Source organism: Echinops telfairi, unplaced genomic scaffold, assembly GCF_000313985.2.
Source record: "Echinops telfairi isolate 266 unplaced genomic scaffold, ASM31398v2 ScPeMD7_7469;HRSCAF=8507_0, whole genome shotgun sequence".
NCBI lineage: Eukaryota > Metazoa > Chordata > Mammalia > Afrosoricida > Tenrecidae > Echinops > Echinops telfairi.
In genome coordinates this window covers 78,820,249-78,839,838 of record NW_022111372.1, presented here as the reverse complement: position 1 = coordinate 78,839,838, position 19,590 = coordinate 78,820,249, and the positions used below count along the sequence as shown (strand labels likewise).

At 44.8% G+C, this 19,590-nt stretch overlaps 1 protein-coding gene across 2 annotated transcripts in view; it reads left to right on the top strand.

Moving 5' to 3' along the window:
• The window catches only part of GRIA1 (glutamate ionotropic receptor AMPA type subunit 1), a 392,988-nt gene that overhangs the window by 324,181 nt on the left and 49,217 nt on the right, over positions 1-19,590 (top strand). For both annotated transcript variants that reach the window (XM_004696740.2, XM_004696739.2), the window contains exon 12: positions 17,798-17,996. In XM_004696740.2, coding sequence (XP_004696797.1) covers positions 17,798-17,996 — 199 coding nt within the window. The remainder of the gene's footprint in view (positions 1-17,797; positions 17,997-19,590) is intronic.

Sequence of the window (19,590 nt, the reverse complement as noted above, 5' to 3'; positions counted from 1 at the left end):
TTGATAATTTATAAATTATTATTTTGTCATATCACACACTGTCCAACGTCTCTCTTCACCCACTTTTCTGTTGTTCATCCCCCAGGGAGGAGGTTATATATAGATCCTTGTAGTCGGTTCCCCCTTTCTATCCTACCTTCCCTCAACTCTCCAGGTATCACCACTCTCACCACTGGTCCTGAAGGGATCATCCGTCCTGGATTCCCTGTGTTTCCAGTTCCCATCTGTACCAATGTACATCCTCTGGTCCAGCCAGACTTGTAAGGTAGAATTGGGATCATGATAGTGAAGGGGTGAGGGGGAGGAAGCATTTAGGAACTAGAGGAAAGTTGCATGTCTCATCATTGCTACACTGCACCCTGACTGGCTCATCCCCTTCCCACAACCCTCCTGTAAGGGGACGTCCAATTGCCTACAGAGAGCTTTGGGTCCCCACTCTGCACTCCCCCTCATTCACAATGATATGATTTTTTGTTCTTTGATGCCTGATAACTGATCCCTTCGGCACCTTGTAATCACACAGGCAGACATGCTTCTTCCATGTGGGATTTGTTGCATCTGAGCTAGATGGCTGCTTGTTTACCTTCAAGTCTTTAAGACCCTACATGCTATATCTTTTGATAGCTGGGCTCCATCAGCTTTCTTCACCACATTTGCTTATGCACCCTCTTTGTCTTCAGCGATAGTGTCGGGAAGGTGAGCATCACGGAATGACAGTTTAATAGAACAAAGTGTTCTTGCATTGAGGGAGTATTTGAGTGGAGGTCCAATATTCATCTGCTTAACACTAAACCTATAAATATATGTACATAAATCCATTTCCCCATCCTCATATATAAATATGTTTATACATGTGCATGCCTTTATTTAGACCTCTATAAATGCCCTTTGTCTCTTAGCTCTTTCCTCTTTTTCCTTTTACTTTCCTCTTGTCCCACTATCATGCTCAGCCTTCATTTGGGTTTCAGTAATTCCTCTGGGTTACACCGAGCCTTTAATCTTAATCACCGATTTTGCCCAGAGGATATAGAAGGAAAAAGTGAGGAATGAGGTAGAACCGTGGGCTTGGGAGAATTATAGACATTCTCAAATGGAACACACAAGGGAAAATTTAAGGTGACATTGCATACCGATTACAGTCATTCTGTATTAATTTTTGTATTGATAAGTAATAAATTGTTACGAATTTAGTAGGTGAAAGCAACATCCCTCCATATTATCTCACAGTTCCATAGACCAGAAGCCCAGGATGAGGCCAGTTGGTTCTCTACTCAGGTTCTCCCAGGACTGAAGGAAATGCATGCTCATTTGTGGCCAGGGATGGATCCTCTTCCTAGCTCATTTCTATTGCCAGCAGAATTCAATTCCTTGCGATTAAAGAACTGAAATCCCCATTTCCTTTTCCGGCTGTCAACGGGGAACTTTTTCCAGCATCTAGAGGCCACTCTCAGATTCTGGTCCCTTTCTCAGTGATGGAGACCCACTCTCACACTTTCCATCTGTCTGATCTCCTCTTCTGCTGCTAGCTGGAGACATGTTTCTGCTTCTAAAAGTCTGAAGCCCTGTGCTGTAGTTGTAACACATTGGGCTCTAACCACAAAGTCACCAGTTTGAAACCACCAGCCATCTGATAGGAGAAAAATGGGGCTTTCTACTCCTGAAAGGACTTACAATTTTGGAAGCCTACAGGGGGAGTTCTGTCCTGTCTGATAGGGTGGATATTCGTTGATAGCAATTTTAGGTTTCCTTCTTTTTAAAAGACTGGTGTGATTAGTTTAAGCACACCCAGTTAGTATCTCTGTCTTCGTAATTAGAGCTATAAGGGCCTCATAATTACAGTTGCAAAAGCAAAGACCCTGTGTGCAATGTAACATGATATAATCAGAGGAGTAACATGGGGATCTAGGGTAATAGGGTCATCAAAGAATCTATCTACCACACATCATAGGAACAATAGGGCACATACTGGGACAGAAGGTGTTGTGCTCGTTGATGTCTGGAAGCTAAGTTGCAGTCACAGAGCTGGACACTAGGGCCCAGGTCCTAGTGATGAGCAGAGGGTCATGACCCTTGGCTGTTTCTCCTGCTTGAGAACTGGGGAAAGGGAGACTTTCCCCTCTCCTGTGAATGAGGATCAGTGTGGATGTTTCTTCCAACTCCTGTGTGACCCAGAGCAAGTCCATAGCCAACTGCATCTCCAATTACATCCCTGTTGGGGGAAGGCATTCTTAGCGAGAACTGTTGAGGGAGGCAGGTAGAGATTCTGAGTAAGCATTCTATCAAAACTTGGACAAATCAATGTAGAGATTTATCAGGACTGGAACCTGTCTGAATTTGTGAGCATACTAGTCTTTCACAATATTTTTAAAGACACTCACTTCTGTTTCACATTTATGTATTAATTTTCTCTATGGAAACTGCTTTACAGAGTAAGATCCTAAAGGGACATGTTTTCAGGGCTCTGAAAGAATGATAGTTGTGCCTGGGATACCATTTTCTCAAAAATGGGTGCTTTTGAAGTGTTTGAAATTAGTATTGATTCATAGAATAAATGATTCTTCATGCAATCACTTTTGTACTATTAATTAACTTAAGAAACCTTTTCTTCTGTGGATAGCTCAGAGGAAAGCATTACAAATTACCCACTTATGGAGTTTCATATTCAGTGAGCAAATATTCATAGAGAAGGCATTAGGTTCCAGGGGATTATGGGGAAGTCTCCAATTCCTCTACTTTGAATAATTGAGTGTAGGAAAGGAAAGCAGACGGCAGAAGTACAAGGTTTGGGTCGGCGAGGGATGATGGAGGAGAGCAGCAGCCAGCCACGCATTTCTCAGAGGAGGTGGCACTGGCAGGTGGGCCTTTCGTCATTAAACCCAGTGTCCCTGACCTGACACCGGCAGCTCTGCTGAAGCTAGTCTCTTTACCGGCATCAGACAGCAAAACAGAACAACCCCACAGCAGTTGAGCCAACTTCAACTCACGGCAACCCACATGGTACAGGTGGGACTGCTGGAAGGGTTTTCCTGCTGTAATCTTAAGCCAGGTTGCCACGTCTCTCTTACATGGCAGCACAGGTGGGTTCAAACTGCCAACCTTTAGGCTCAAACCATTTGTGCCAACCAAGGACCTTCACGCTCATCTGCCGTGAATATACGCTGAATATATATATTCATATACCTTGGCTCTAATGTTGCCATTGCCTTGACTAGGTGAGCTATGAAGCCTTTTCTTGCCTCAGAACTTTTATTCTTCCTGGTTGTCTAGAAAGTTGTTCCTCCAAATTCTTCACCAAGCTGGCTCATTCTCAACCTTCAGCTCTCTTAAACATCATCCCCTTACAAAGACCGTCACACACTGTCTTTTCATTTCTCTGATTCTTCATCACCTATCAAGTTAGTGGAGAGAATAAGCCTAATACTTAAGTGGTTGACATTAGAAAGCACAGCTGGCCCTCTATGTCTGTGGGCTCAGAATCCACAGATTCAACCAATCAAGCACCGAGAGTACTGGGGATGGGCAGGGCAATTAAGTTGTCAAAGCAATCTCTCAACGGCTGAAATGGAGCATAAAATGTTATTTCCACAGCCTTTCCATGGTATTGGGTATTATAAGTAATCTAGAGTGATGTGAAATATAAAAGATGTGCCTAGGTTAAATACAAATATTCCACCATTTTATATAAGCAAAAGTGAGCATATCGTTGGATTGTGGTTCCACAATGTTTCCAGAACCAATCTTCCTCGTATACTGAGGGACGGAGGGACGACTGTCCTGCTAGTACCTCTCTCCATTTTACAAGTGAGGAAGCGGAAACTCTAGGAGGCAAAGTCCCTTGGCCACAGTGACACAGCCAGCAAAGCAGAAACTGGAGGTTGAACCTTGGTGGGATGACTCCACAGTCCATGGTTCTATCAGGCTCTGGGCTGTCCTCCTACTGTGAAAATCACAGGTATTCATCTAGAAAAACCTGGAAATGAAGCATGAAGGTGGGAAAGAAAAAAAAAAGACTCACCGAGATGAATCTGGTACCTTCTGAGTTTACACACTTGCAGACACTTTTCCCTGAGCTGACGGTTAAGAAACGATATACAGTGTTTTAAAGCCTGCTCTTTCCATTTACCAGCATGTTGAAAACTTCTTTCCACACCATCTTTCACGTCTGAATAGTCGTCGCTGCTTCTACCAGATATCCACTCTGGTCCAAAAACCGTGCTAAGCACGTTACAACTCATCTTCACAACATCCTTTTTAGATAATTCTCTCAGCAGTGCAAATGGTTAACGTGCTTGGCTGTTAACCTGAAGATCTGAGGTTCAAACCAGAGGTGCCTCAGAAGAAAGCCCTGACAACCTGCTTCTGAAAAAAATAAAAGCCAGGCCTTGAAAACCCAATGGAGCACAATTCTACTCTGGTACGCGCGGGGTCAGTCCATGAGTTGGAATTGGCTTGTTGGTAATTTGTGATTTGGTTGTTCCCCCATTTCGTAGATGGTGCCTTGGTTATCGAGTGCTACCATAACTGTAAGACCACAAGTGCGTGGCTTTAACACAGAGAACTTTATTTCCTACAGTTCAGGAAGCTATGTGCCTGCATGCAGGGTGGCCACACTCTCTGGTGGCTCCAGAGGAAGACCCTTGTGTCTTTGAGATTCTGCTTATGGTCTATCTTCATGGCCTTTAGCATCTTCTTTCCCATCATCTCTGTTCACTTGTTTAATCTCTTTTATATTTCAAAAGAGATCAACTCTAGAGAATACCCCCCCCCATAGTCCTAGTTTATCAATATAACGAAAGACAGCCCCTTTCACAATGAGATTATAACTGCAGGCAAACCTCAAGAACTCACTGCCATCGAGTGGATGCCTACTCGTGGTGACCCTTTAGGACAAGGTAGAACTGCCCCTGTGCGTTCCCAAGACTGCAATCGTTTATGGGTTGCATAACCTCGGAGTGGCTGGTGGATTTGAACTGCTGATCATGCAGTTACCAGCTCAATACATAAGCAGGGCTCCGAGCCACAGGCATAGAGGTCAGGATTTACAGCATCCTGGAGGACACCATTCATTCCTTCACAGATGGGGAGAGGGAGGCTCAGAGAAGGAGGGAAAGTCACATCGTTGACAAGTGGCACGGGCGGGAGTAGAAAGTCTATAAACCCCTGTGTACTAATCCTCCTCTCTGTCTCAGAACGAGCGGAGTATCCCTTTGAAGAAACGATTGGATGGCAAGGGGAAGAGCGAGTGTTCTTTCCAGCCTGCAGGAATCCCTTCCTCTGGGGAGCTGGCCTGCCAGGGTGGTTGAGGATCTGTATGAGGGAGGGGCTGAACGGGCAGGGAACTGGGTAGGGGGAAAAAGCACCTGGCTGATGAAGGGATTCCAATTGGTTATTTTAAGTATCATAGCTCCTATTAATATTTGCCTCATGCCAGAGCTCAACACATGTTCATAAAAGCAGAAGCACACATTTTATCCTGGAGCCTATTTTTTAAAAGTCCACAGCATCCCACACTTCAGGATACCGCCAATCCTGAAGACATCAAACACTTGACATGTTGGGCCACAGATGACAGCCCAGGCCCCACACCTGGCCCACTGAAGCAGGGACGCAGGTCGGTGGAGCCCACCTTATCCCTGCAAGCCAGCTGGTGGATCAGGAGAGAGTAGAAACAGTCAGGAGGGGGGTGAGGACAGAGAAACCATATGTTTTGACTTTGTGGGCCAGCCAGCAGGCAGCAGTAGAAACAGAGTGACTTCTTCTAAGAACTCAAACCCCAAATTGTGTGGGGAGGAAGTCCCATTTTTAACACCAAAAAGGATGCCAAGTATTCCTTTGAGTCTAGGAGCTGTGGATAAGTAAGCAGTGCTTAGGCCTGAGAAGGAAACTCTTGAGAGATGAGGGGTGACCTGGCCTAAGCTGAGCCCAGTGAAAGAGCAGCATGGGACTCCCATGGGTCTGGGTTCACTTTCAAGCTCCACCACTTGCTTCGTGAACATCACTAAATTCCTTTGTCTCTCTGAACCTCAATTCTCATTTATGGAAAGGAGGGATGCCCCCTACCCTGAAAGAAAAAGTGGATGTCAGGTTTGGCTGCTGTGTCAGAGTAGATACCCTGAGAATGGTGGCCACTGGTATGAATAATAAGTTTTGTACAAAATGAAATTCTTGCTGGTTCAGATTCTTGTCCCACCTCCACACAGCAGCACGTGCTGTTCCAAAGCCAGCAAATGACTCTCTTTCCACCTGATTCTATGTCAGCATGTTCAAACCCTGCATGGCCGACAGAGCCCAGTTAAATGGTACCACTTCCAGCAGCCTTTCCAAATTTCTTGCAGTGGGATACCACCTTTCCTGCCTTTGAACTTCCCCAGCATTTAATGCATGCCTCCTGTGCTGTTTGCCCCAGATGACTCAGTACCACAGTTACTTCTGTGTGTGTCTTGTCTCTTCCATTAAGCAGATTTCTTGGAGAAGCAACTTCTTCTGAACTTCCCACCAGGCTTGGTATGTAACAGAGTTCTGAATTGGATCAAACCAGCCAATCCATGAGCAACAAAATGAAATCAGAGCAGACACCATTTTTTAAAATGTGGGTGCCATGGAACAACAATCAGGAAGGGGGAAATTATTGGCCAAAGCCCATGAAAGGGAGATTCAGAAAAGATATTGTGAACCATGTCAGAGGCCTGACTTGGGAGATTATTGCCAGAACTACGGAGAGCAGCAGACACTCAAAGCAGGACTGCTGGCTATAATTTTCATGCCAGGCAAGTTTATTTCTGACTATGCCAATCAAGAGATTTGGTTGCTAGGCAATGCTCATGCTGTCCTTAGTTTCTGAGCAGGTTATTAAGTTTCTAGCAGGATGTCAACTCATCATTCTCCCCCTTCTAGTTATCAGCCCAGCTCAGCCACCCTTTACAAATTCAGGTCAACCCCATTTGTGCTCCGTCCGCCCTGGCATGCAGTTCTTCATCAAAACTATTTGCATGATCACTCACTTTTTCAATATAAACTCAGCGAGCACCAGTTACTGTGCTAGATGCTAGGTACATAACAAGGAACGGCAGAAATGAGACACCTGCCCTTGCTAAGCTTATATTTCAGTTGAAGGATACACATAATGAATATATATATATATATCACCTCCTGTATACACTGTTTTCATTTTTTTTAATTAGTTTATAATTTTATTGGGACCTCTCACAGATGTAACAATTCATAATTCAATTATATCAAGCAAAATTTGTACAACTGCTGCCACCATCAGTTTCAAAACATTTTCTTTCTTCTTGAATTCCTTGATATCAGCTCCCTTTTATCCACCCCCCTCACCTGCCTTAACCCACAGGAGCCCTTATTGCTATATTATATTATATTATCATTGCTATGTTATATTATATTATTATTATTTTTGTTATTTTCCATGTATTACACCATCCAATATATCTGTTCACCTACAATTCTGTTATTGGTTTCCGTTGAGTGGGATTATACAGTCATCATTACTATTGATTCCCCTTCCCCCACTGCTCTCCCCTTTTCTCCCATACCCTCAGGGAATCATTACTCCAGTTACTGTTTCTGCAGAGCTATCTATCTTGGCTTTCATGCATCAAATGATCTTAATTATACAAATGAATATAATCATGTCTAACAAGATTAATGAGTTAGAATAAGAACCATCATAGTGAGAGGAGGAAATGTTAAGGAACTAGAGAATAGTTGTGTGTTTCATCAGTGCTCTACCACACCCTGAACTTAACATCATATCTTATAGCACTTTTCAAATTCTAATAAATCTTTATGTATATAATAGAATATATAAATATCTTTGTATATATAAGGATTGTGTTAGACTTTGAAAAGTGCTTTATATATATAAATCTTTATATAAACATATATCTTTGAAATATTTATACATATACATATACATAAGCATTTAAATATTCTGTTAGACCTTTAAAAGTGCTTTAAGTGAAATTATATATATATAAAACCGTTATATATATAAATGTATATATATATAAATTTTTGGACTTTTAAAAGTTCTATAAGAAAAGAAAACAGAGTGCATACAAGGAGGTGATGTTTGAGTGAAAACGTGAAGACAGGTGTATTCCCAGCAGTGAGAACCACTCAGAAGGTCGTTAGGTCATCAGGAAGGATTTGATCCGCTCCAGGAATTACAAGAAGGCCAATGCACTTGGAGGACAGCAGACAAGGGAGAGATGGCCCAAGAGGAGATGAGACGTGGACCCTGATCAAGGAGTGTCCCGTAGGCCTTAGTAGGGCATTCAGATTTTATTTTCTAAATGTGATGGACTTCACGTGGAGTAGAGAGCAACAGGCTCTTATTCTTATTTTGCAAAGATTCCCCTCTGGCTACTTTGGATTGTAAAAGACAAGAGAAAAATCAAGGAAATGTTAGGCTAGTTTCTAGGCTAAATTGACATCTGAGGACAAAGGGAATGGTTGCATTGGATGGACTGAATGTGGACGTAAACGACTGGAACGAGTCAGAAACGACACCGGGGCGTCGGTTTGAACTACAAAGTACATAGCAGTGTCATGTCCTGAGATGAGGGAGACAGAGTTTGGTTGTATTTATTTGTATCTTTTTGGGTAAAGCTTCATTACAAACTTTGTTGGGCAGATCTCTGGTTTTAGGTAGCAAGTTAAATGCATGCATTTAGAGCTCAGCAAAGAGGCTGGAGATTTAAACTTGTGAGTTATCAGCATGTTCGTGTAAAGATAACGTCCTATAAATGTAAGTAGACTAGATAATATCATCTGGTACAAACCTATGGAACCAACAGAAAAGAGAAGGAACAACCAGCTTGTGAGGCAGAAGGAAACCCAGGAGAATGGAGGGACCCAGCGGGTTCAGGAAGCCCTGCAAGGGGAAAACAGCCTGAGCCTCAGCATCCTCCCAGATGACAGACCTCTTGAGCCCCGCTGTGCTCGGTGCTAAGTCGACACAACAAACGTGATCTCTCTGAATTCGCCACATTCATATGATGAATCTTATTCGCCCCAAGTTCAGGTGTGAAAATGAGACTCGGAGCATGAGCAAAGAGTTAATAGATTAAGAGCAAGTGAATGAACTGGTCTGGGTCCATTCTTTGGCTCGCCCTTAATCTTCCTAAAGGGGAGAACAGTAGGAATGCAAAACTGTTGCTCTTCAAAGCAGCACGGCCGATTCTAGACCAGGACACTATCTTAAGGAACCCTGGGTTTTCCTTGATGCTCCTCACCTACCTCCCAGCTGCCCACCCCTCAGACGCACTTTCTGAATCCAAACCCCTCCCCTACGTCAGCGCTGGAACGAAGTGACCGGCAGCTGGGGCAATTAAAATGAATCATGCCCGTTCTGCCAGGAAAGAGCTGGGTGATTTGCAGCTGGTGACAAATGGGATGATTTGCCACCCAGACACAGCGTCTTGGATAAAGTGGCTTCATCAGTGGAATTGTTGCATTTGGCCAGAGCTAATCACCCTGGTATCAGAACCTCAATGCCGGATACCCACTGAGCCTTTCTCTGAATATAGTCCAGCTCCATAATTAGTCAAGATGGACTTCTTCCTCCCAATAATTTAGAGGCAGGCCATCTGATCCTGCGCTTTCCCACCCTCTGTTTCCATCACGGGTTCTTAAAAATAGCCATGGGAAACAAATGACAAAGGGAAGCAGGTTGAGCCAAATGACCTCTTGTGCTCAGCTGAATGAAGAGACTCAGGAGGTGCCCCTTCTGTCACCTTCCTCTGGGGGATAACAGGCCTCCTTTAGAAGTAAAGAAGAACGTGCATATCCAATTGTTTGTCAGAGATGTCCTGGGGAGGTTATTGGCATCAAATATTGGTTGCAGTTTGATAACTTTCCACTCTCTACACAGGACCCGAAGTATGTGCTCTCCTGAAGGCCCTTACCATTGTATTGGCTCTGCAACCTCTACCCAGGCCTTACTCCTCACGTGTCTGCAAACCCTCACTATGAAACATGTATGCTGTGCAGGCCTATGCGATGGGCTTCACTTGTATTTTCTTTTTGAGGGCTTAAAGATACCTTTAAGAGGATTCTATCAGTGGGTCCAAGAAAGAGTTAGAGAAAAATGTGAAACAGAACTCAAAATCATGAAAGACACAAGGCTCATGACTTAAATAGATACTGGTGAAAGACCCCCACCCCCAAACACTGCCTTTAGTCACCCTTCAGATCTGGAACTGAACTTCCCTCAATATTCGAATTACACATCATTTAAGATCCAAAGGGCACCATGTGCCCAAGGACGACTTGCTGACGGTTAGAAAAGGACTGGAAACAGAAAACGCAGAGAGGAAGTAGATCAGTGACAATGCACAGAGGTGATTGCCACGGATGGGTTGAACCAGAATGTATATGATCGTTGAGAGTAAAGCTATGATCTGCTCTGTAAACCTTCACCTAATTCGCAATAAAAAGAGGAAAAATAAAATGCAATATTTGAAAACGTACTACCACTACTCCATTTTATAGAAAAACAAGCACAGTGCTATGTAGTCAATCCCACGATATATCAAAGGCAAGACTTCAGCCTGCTTTGTCTGACCCTTGAGCCCACGCTCTTGACTGGTGCCCTGTCTTGACTGCTGCCTCACTACAGACAACAGAAAAGTCATTGTCAAATGAATCAATTTAACATGATACCTGGATATTTGCCTGGAAAGGCTAACATCGGGATATATGACTTTGACCACCATTTTATTTTAACTTATCTCAAAGGTCTCTGTTTCTCACATGAGTCAACTACAGGCCAAGAGCCAAATCCAGCCTGCCACCTGTTTTTGTAATTAAAGTTTTATTGGAATACAGCATACACGTGTGTTTACATATTGTCAGCTGTTTCCATGCTGCAAGAGCAAAGAGTAATTGGGACAGAATCTATAATGCCCTCAAAACTCAAAATAGTTACTGACTGGCCTTTGACCGGAGAATCTTTCAGACCCTGGCCTAGGGCATCGCATTCAAGCTGTGGGATTAGAAATACGCATTTCAAGATCTGCATTGAATTTTGACCCTTGACAAGAAATGCCCCTCAGTCAGAAGACAGATCATGGTACAATCATATCTTTACTGTCTTCGATTAACACCCAGTTTTACATTTAATGATGCCTTTAGTGTTTTGTTAAAGACAGAATGAAAAGACCATCATTTACAAGGTGACAACATCTGACCCCAGATTACGCCAGAAGCCACTCACCCAACAGGTCTGGCCTGTCGCTCAATAGCCCCTGCTCCCACGGGTCACCAAGTCCTATCCCTATGGCCCTTCATCTCTTCGGCCAGACCACCCCTCATGATTTCTGTAGGCTGTGCTTTTGTTCAATCCTTCATCATTATGGCTAAAAAAATACCCCAAATAGTCATCAGAAACTACCTGTTGCCAACAAGTGCATTCTGACTCATAGCAACCCCATGTGTTTGATAGTAAGTAAAACTGTGCTCCATTGGGGTTTTCAATGGCTGACCTTTCAGAAGTAGGTTGCTAGAGCTTTCTGACAATATCAATTGTGGGAACACCTTAAATGTGGTTAGTACCTCCATCGAGGAATGATAATGGGCTGAAACTCAGTTGTGTGTTGGCGAAAATCCCTTTCACACATCTTGCACCTCTCTCTACCATGCCTGCTCCCACTCCCTGGCCTTCATTCTGCCTGGTGGTCTCCTCTTCGTACTTTACTGCCGAACAATGTACTTCCTTCCCCAGTAACTGTCCCTGAGCTTTGCCAGAAGTCATTAGCAGCCTCTTCTCGGCTCCCTTAGTGCTATTTTCATATGTGCTACATAATGATAGGACCAGAGTATTGCTTATAATATTGCAGTGATGCAAACTGGTGATTATGTCTTTACCAAGTGTTCACTATAGACCAGCTACTGCACTAAGTGCATTACAGAGGATCAGGGTGTCTCACTGCAAGACCATCCCCCACTTGCTCCACCAGATTGTGATCTCGTGGAAGGGAAAGACTGCAGGGTATTCACTTTTAACCTCCCAGTGCCCAAATTTGCCTGCCATGTAGATATTTAAGAAATGCTTGTAAAAATAATGAATAAGCGGTACTATTGGCAGACCTCTATAGATTCCGTGCCCCTAGTCATTCAATGCAACTGCATGTAAGTGCTGCTGTGAAGATAACGTGAAAAACGGAATTAAATATCTGGAGATTACCTAGGTGGGCCTGATTCTATCAGACGAGCCCTTTTAAAAGCCGAGTTATTCTCCAACCTGGTATAAGTCAGAGAGATTCAAAGCGTGAGAGCTATTTGATTTAACATTGCTAGTTTCACGATTGGAGTGAGAAGACCATGTGATATGGAATTCAGGCAGCAGAGAGCAGCCCCTGGCTGGCAATCAGCGTGGAAATAGGGACCTCAACCCTGCGCCACAGGAAATACGTTCTGCCAACAGCCCGTAGATCTGAAAGAGGGCCCCAAGCCCCAGATGGAAATGATGCCCTCAGTCAACTCCTTGATTTCAACCCAATAAAATCTTGAGCCACATCATCCCAGCTTCTGGGCTACAGAATTGTGTAATGATAAGTGGGTGTTGTTCTAAGCAGTTACGTTTTTGATAATTACATGTTGTTGTGAGATGCAATTCCAACCCAGAGTAACCTCGCGCACAATAGAGCAAAACACGGCCCGGCCCTGAGCTGTCCTCATACTTGCTCCTACGCCTGAGCCCATTAGTGCAGCGCGGTATCGATCCATCTCACTAAGGGCCTTCCTCTTTGCTGCTGCTCCTCTGCTTTAGCTAGCATGATGTCCTCCCAGGACTGGTCGCTCCTGACATCACGTCCCAAGTATGTAAAATGAAGTCTCATCATTATTGCCTCTGAAGAGCATCCTGGCCATACTCCTTCCAAAACAGATTTGTTTACCCTTTTGGTAATCCATGGGACTTTCAATAGTCTTTTCCAGCATCACAACTCAAATACATCAATTCTCCTGTTTTCTTCCTGATTTCATAGTGAAAAAAATGAACCTGAGCACCTTTTTACTTCTGTGGAGCTGTTGGTGGTCAGACTGCTTTCTGGGGATCCCAAAGCTGGCACTGACCTTCATGAGAAGTACGCGTTGAGTGTGATTCAACATCTTGGAGCAGTTGCAGTTGTACCATGTCCACAGCCAGCCACAAGTGAACCGGTATTGGGCAATGGAGCCAAAGTTCTGTAGGATCTAGAATGTTGGACAGAAGTATGACATCCTGTTTTGGGTCCCAGCTCTGTTATTGCCCCTTGGTATGGTCTTCCAAACCAAACTCACTGCCATCAAGTTGGTGCTGACTCATAACAACCCTATAGGACAGGGTAGAACCGCCCCTGTGAGTTTCTGAGACTAATTCTTTACAGGAGTAGAAATCCCCTTGGAGTGGCTGATAGTTTCCAACTGCAGGCTTTGTGGCTCACCATCTAACTCATCACCACTACGACACCAGGTCACCTCACTATATGACCCTGGGACCGTCATTTTGAACCTCTAAGCCAGTTTTTCATCTATAAGATGAGGATAATTATCCCTCCCTCATCCATCTCACAGGGCTCCTCCGCACAAAGTTCAAATACAACATGGGCTCCAGTAAGTCATGCAGCTTGGGATCAAGTCCAGAAGAACCTAAGGGATTCTTCCATCACTGAGGCAGCTTTGGGACGAGCTCTGCCAAGTTGAGATGATTAAAATGCAGGTGACTGGGCAGACCGCCAAGGTGTTCAGATCACAGCTCATCCTTCCCCCCTGAGAAAAGTGTGGCTCTGCCCTGGGGCTGCTCCCTGGAAGACTCGTCCTCATCAGAACAATAATGCCTGGTGTCTCAGTAGCATTTTTCAAAGTGTTTTCCTTTCACTATTTCATTTGAACTCCAATAACTTGTACTAGTAAAAGGAAAAGACAAAGAGAAATAATTCTAGTTCTAAACATTGTGTTTCTTACCATGAAGTAAGATGCGTCTCACACATTATAAGAAGGAGAGAGCCGAAGGCCCATCAGGACTGGTGACTTGTCAAGGTTATGGGGCTGGTCAGTGAAAGGGCAAAGGTTTCATTCCAAGTCCAGGTCTCCTGTCAGCTCCCTGCCTCTGGCTCTGGAACTGGGGAAATGGTGAGTTCTTAGGGAGAAACTCAACTTCCCTTAAACCAGAGGAACCGAACTGAACTGAAGGGGGGTGGAAGGTTGTCTCGTCTCACACTCAAGTTCTCAGGTCTTGGATCAGATGCAAAGGAAGCCTCAGAATCATGTCACATTTCCCCAGCCTTCTGGTTTTTCCACTGAGGACACCTGCTGAGTGTTAAGCAGTAGAATCTTTCTTTGTATCTTCATTAAGTAGGTGGGGATATGGGGAATACTGTGCAAGGCAAGCTACACCCAATGCCCAGAAGATAAATATTAATTAAACCAGAATGCAGAAGTTGCCTTAGGCCTGAAGTTTCATTATGACAACTTTGAGCTTCACTAGATGATCTTGACTTTGGGATAACTGAACTGGGTTTCTCAATTTGGGTTGTGTCAGGAAAGAGCGAGTCGGAATACTTGGCTTGAGAATGTGGCTCCAGATGCCCTAGGACATAGGCAATTGGGGATTTTCCTGACCCTGACAACTGTTCCTGGGCTCGAAACCCGTGTGGGTGGATCCACAGACTTATCAGAGGAAAGAAAGGGTATTGATGCACTTAGTTGCTTTTGAGAGACTACTCTGTGCTGAGAAGTCGTGGTGGTGTAATGGATTGTGAGTCGGGGTGCTAACTGCAAGGTGAGTTGTTGGAAACCACCAGCTGTTCCATAGGGGAAGGAGGGTGCTTTTTACACCCATGAGGAGGGACATTCTCAGAAAGCCACAAGGGCAGTGGTGCCCTGTCGTCCAGGGTCATTATGAATCAGGATTGACTGGATGTCAGTGAGTTTGTTTGTTTAGTTTACTCTATGCTGAGGTACTGGGGTGATGCCCAGCTCTAAATGCAAGGTTGTCAGTTCAAATGCAACACACACACACACACACACACACACACACGCAGAGACACCAAAAAAAAATCCCTAGCGATCTACTTCTAGAGCCATTGAGTATCTAAAGAAGGCACTTCTCTGACACACAGAAGGCTACCCTGAGTTGGAATGACTTGACGGCAACCATGTTTTCCCTGTGCTGGACACCAGAGATGCAATGTTTCTCACGAAGAATGAAAAGGCCCTTCCGCCTTGCAGAGGTTAGGGTGAAAAGGGAAATCACACAGCCAAACAAGCGGGAAAACCCTTGTCAGAGTTCCACGGTGGCAAGAACTGTATGAGGCTCTGAAAGTCTGATGTTTGGGTGTCAGAAAAGTGATGCCTGGGATAAGATCTGGAGGATGAAGTGGTTTGATGGGCTGGGCAGGAGAAAAGAGTGGCAAATGATAAGGAAGGGAGCTCTATGAATGTGAAGGACAGAGGTGGCCAGCATATCCGAAGTACACTGCATTGGTGACCAAGCAGGGGACAGGTCACACAGGACCTTCAGGATCCCAAGGAGCTGGAATTATCCTCCATGTGTAAGAGGAAGGCTTTATGCAGTTTAAAGCAGAAAGAATTATGATGTGACGAATGTCTCTATTTTTAAATAATCTGTTTGTGTGAACTTGCACAAACAGATTAGGCAGGGGAGCGGGGGGGGCTAGGGCCGCAGTGGAAACAAGAAGTTCAGTTCAGATGCCATGGGGTCATCAAGTACTGGGAAAGGAGCAACAGCTTCTGCTGGAGGCCTGCTGGACCCATGCATCAGCCTAGACTAGGTCTCCAAAGGCCGCAGTGATGTTGAGACCAACTGTGTACTGGCCCTGTGATTTTGAGAGCTTGATTTTGCCTCGCCTATTTCAGTTTGTTTGATTGGCTAATGGAAGGGAAACATTGTGGCCTACCTACTTATGATTTCAATGCAGAATCCCAGAGATGCGAGTATGGTGAAAGGAAGCAGCCAGTCTCTAGCCCCTCATGATGATCAACCCTTCTTCTATTTTGTATATCCTTTCTTGAAAATGTTTCCCCTGATGAGGATAGGGGGCATAACAATAGGAACTAAGCACAACATCTCTATAAATGACTCACCATTTGAACACTTTCAGAGGTGGGGAAACTAAATCACCCGAAGAAAGTCAGCTCACTGTTGTACCACTCAACCCATCAAAACAATTTTCCTCATGTTTAGTTGTTTCCAGAACTTTCTGCCAAATATCCTAAACAGGGCATGTGATACAAACCCTACATCAACCTTTTAATGAACACAGCCCTCCAAATCTCTCTCTTTTTTCTTTTTTTTTGCCCTAGCTCTCACCCCTCCCCCTATCACCCTCCATAAACCCCCTCTTTCTGCAACTGTTCTTCAGGTGAGATAGCTTTGGTCTTCTTTTTGGGTCCCATTCCTTCATACAAGTTTCCTCTGCCTTATTTCCTTTCATGAGAAGCATCTAGGAATATCCTTCTCCGCATAGAAACAATAACAAATCGATGCTGGATTTCTGCATGTGAACACTGTTTCTGTATGGGGAAGAGGAGTCTCGATGCACAGCACAGGTTGGGACGCATAGGAATGTAGGGTCAATACAATACAGCAGGGTCACAACCGAGGGGGCCCATGAGTTTTTTTAAATGGATAAAATGGGAAGGCTTGGGCCCTCTCCCAGGTCATGGTGAGTTTATCTGTAAAACTCGTGGGCTTGGATTGTTGATTTATTTGACTGTTAAGTATTATCTACTGGTTAAGCACTGTCACTTGTTGAAGGCTCTGAGCCGGAGGCTGTCAGGATACATATTTGAAAGGGGTAACAGGGACAGTGGCTCCAGAATGACACTTCCTTGACGAGTAGAAGATGATTGATGGAGAAAAATTATGTGCTTTGCACTGTCGTGTAATGTCCTCTCTATCTACCATATTATAATACCCGGTATAACATCCAAAATCATCTTGTAGTGTCTTGGGGGTAGCCCTGGGCTTGGAAATCTCCTGTCCATATCCTTGCGATCACAACAGAACACTTGGCCAGAGGAGACTCAGACTCAGAGGAGTTCATAGATACATTTCTCACCTCATGTGTGATCATCATATTTGCCACTTTGATGGAGAACAGAATACTCAGTCTCCATTTCAGCCAAATCATCGTTCTTGGTGGCAGTGGGAGAATCGCACCTGTCCCCAATGATGATGTTCTGTAAAGTGGCTGAAGTACAGTGCTTCTCACTCTATTTCCCAAGCAGGCTCCCCTCCCTTCCTTTGAGCCTGTCACTTTGACGGCCCTGGCCAGCCGCAAGGGGAACGGTGAGAAGACAGTCTGAAAATATTTGGGGACATGGTAGAACATGGGTGAAAATGCATTTGCATTCAGGTATGTGTGTGCACGTCTTTGATGCATATGCAATTGCACAGTGAAGGCTGTGTTTCCAGGTGTCTAAATTTGAGGACTAGTGTTAACATAACTGTGTCTTTGTTAGACTACATGTGTCTCAATGAGAATGTATGTGTGAAAGTGAGTGTGACTATGTAACTGTGGGCTTTATCACCCCAGAAGGGCAATGACCCCACAGGTTCTCATTCATGATAAGGAACAAAACGCAGAGGCAAATCTCTCTGGCAAGTGGATTCTCACATAATGCTGATCGAGGAGAAAGGTGCAATAGGACTTGGCAGCTCTGAGAATGGGGCTCTGGCTAGCTCTCACCCCTCCTCCCATCACCCTCCACATGTCCTGTAAATGATGTCTGAGCTTTTGACACCTCTTCTTTTTTTTTTGGTCTGCAGGTCCCTGTCTGGCCGCATTGTCGGTGGCGTCTGGTGGTTCTTCACCTTGATCATCATCTCCTCATACACGGCCAACCTGGCCGCCTTCCTGACTGTGGAGAGGATGGTGTCTCCCATCGAGAGCGCAGAGGACCTAGCCAAGCAGACAGAAATCGCTTACGGGACGCTGGAAGCAGGATCCACGAAGGAGTTCTTCAGGGTAAGGACATTCCTTGGTCCAGGCACTCTCACAGAAGGGAACCAACACTGTCCTTACAGGCAACGGGTGCGCCCTGCTGAGGTCAAATAGGGGGACTCAGAACATGCTCCACTCGTCTACAGAGCCCTAAGAAATCTGCATTTTTACCTTTTGTAACTGCTTCAAGGAATCCCTGGTACAAAAAGTCAAACACACTCAGCTGTTAACCAAAAAGTTAGAAATTCAAATCCACCAAGAGACACCTGGGAGGAAAGACCTGGTGATCTACTTCTGAAAAATTAGCCATTGCAAATCTGATTGAGTGCAGGTCGACTCTGACGCCCATGGTGGGGCTGAGGGTCAGAGGTGACACAGTGGCAACAGGTGGTGGTGGTGGTGGCGGCGGCGATGGTGATGGTGTGGTGGTGGTGATATAGTGCTTGTGTCGGTGTTGGTGGTCATGGCAGTAGTCGTGGTGGAGGTGCAATGGTGGTGATAATGGTGTGCTTGTGGTGGTTTGGGTAGAGATGGTGTGGTTTCGGTGGTGGTGGTGGTTGAAGTTTCAAAGTAACTGCACTGATGTAGAACTCAGTGTAGTTGTAGGCCATATTGCAGCAAGTTCTCTGAGGGCCTCCAACAATATCAGTACACTCCCCTCTCTGCTCCCAAAGGAAATGTATAGTTTAGTTTATAGCACAGCAATCCCCATGAACCTGATGCTTTCATGCCCCCTCCGATTCCACAGGGAGAGTCCACTTGCTTGATGAGACGTTAGCGTAAGGGGAACAAATAGCCAGCAGAGAGGTCTATTCAACAGTGCCAGGAGGGAGAGAGAATGTACATGAGGTTAGCTGCAGGCAGCACAGTGACACAAGAGAGGGCTGAGGAGCACAAGCTGCAGAGTCAGCCAGGTGCAGGCCCAGAGCATGGCTTCATCTCTTCCTTTTTTGAAGGCACTTAGCCTGTTTGACACCATTGCCCCATCTGTAAAATGAGGATGACAATGTCATTACAATTCCTTGACATTTCTAGCATCCGATAAACATGTGAATGAAGTACTTGGCTGTAGTCCTTGAAGCCAGTTCAATGCCTCGTGACCAGCAGAGCAGTTGGCAGCCACCTGACTCACTTAGCAGGGCTCTCATTATAGACACAACGGTGTCTCCACAACTCACTTTTGTGATCCCCAAAGCATTTTCCCAGTCAAAGTCTCACATGGGTATCACATATAATGTAAGTCCAAATAGGGATTATGGAGTTATTTTGTGGATAAGACATTGAAGCTCAAAACATTCTGGATGCCAGTGTCACACATGGGTATAACATTAGAATTTCCTAACTCCATCTCCAGTATCTTGCCACCGAACTACATTGTCTTAATGGAGTAGTATCAGGAACTGATAAGTGTTTAAGTTAGACTCTCTGCTTCCCAAAGGCAAGGACATCATAACAGGAATCTCCAAAGGCCTTCCACGTCCAGGGCTGTCGCTCCCAGGGCAGAATTAAGTCATTCCATCCTTCCCCACCTCCCCTGGCATCTGCTCTGTGAGGACTACCTTGTCTGGACAGGACTGCTGGAGATGAGAGTCTTTTCCACTAGATAGGCAAGATCAGA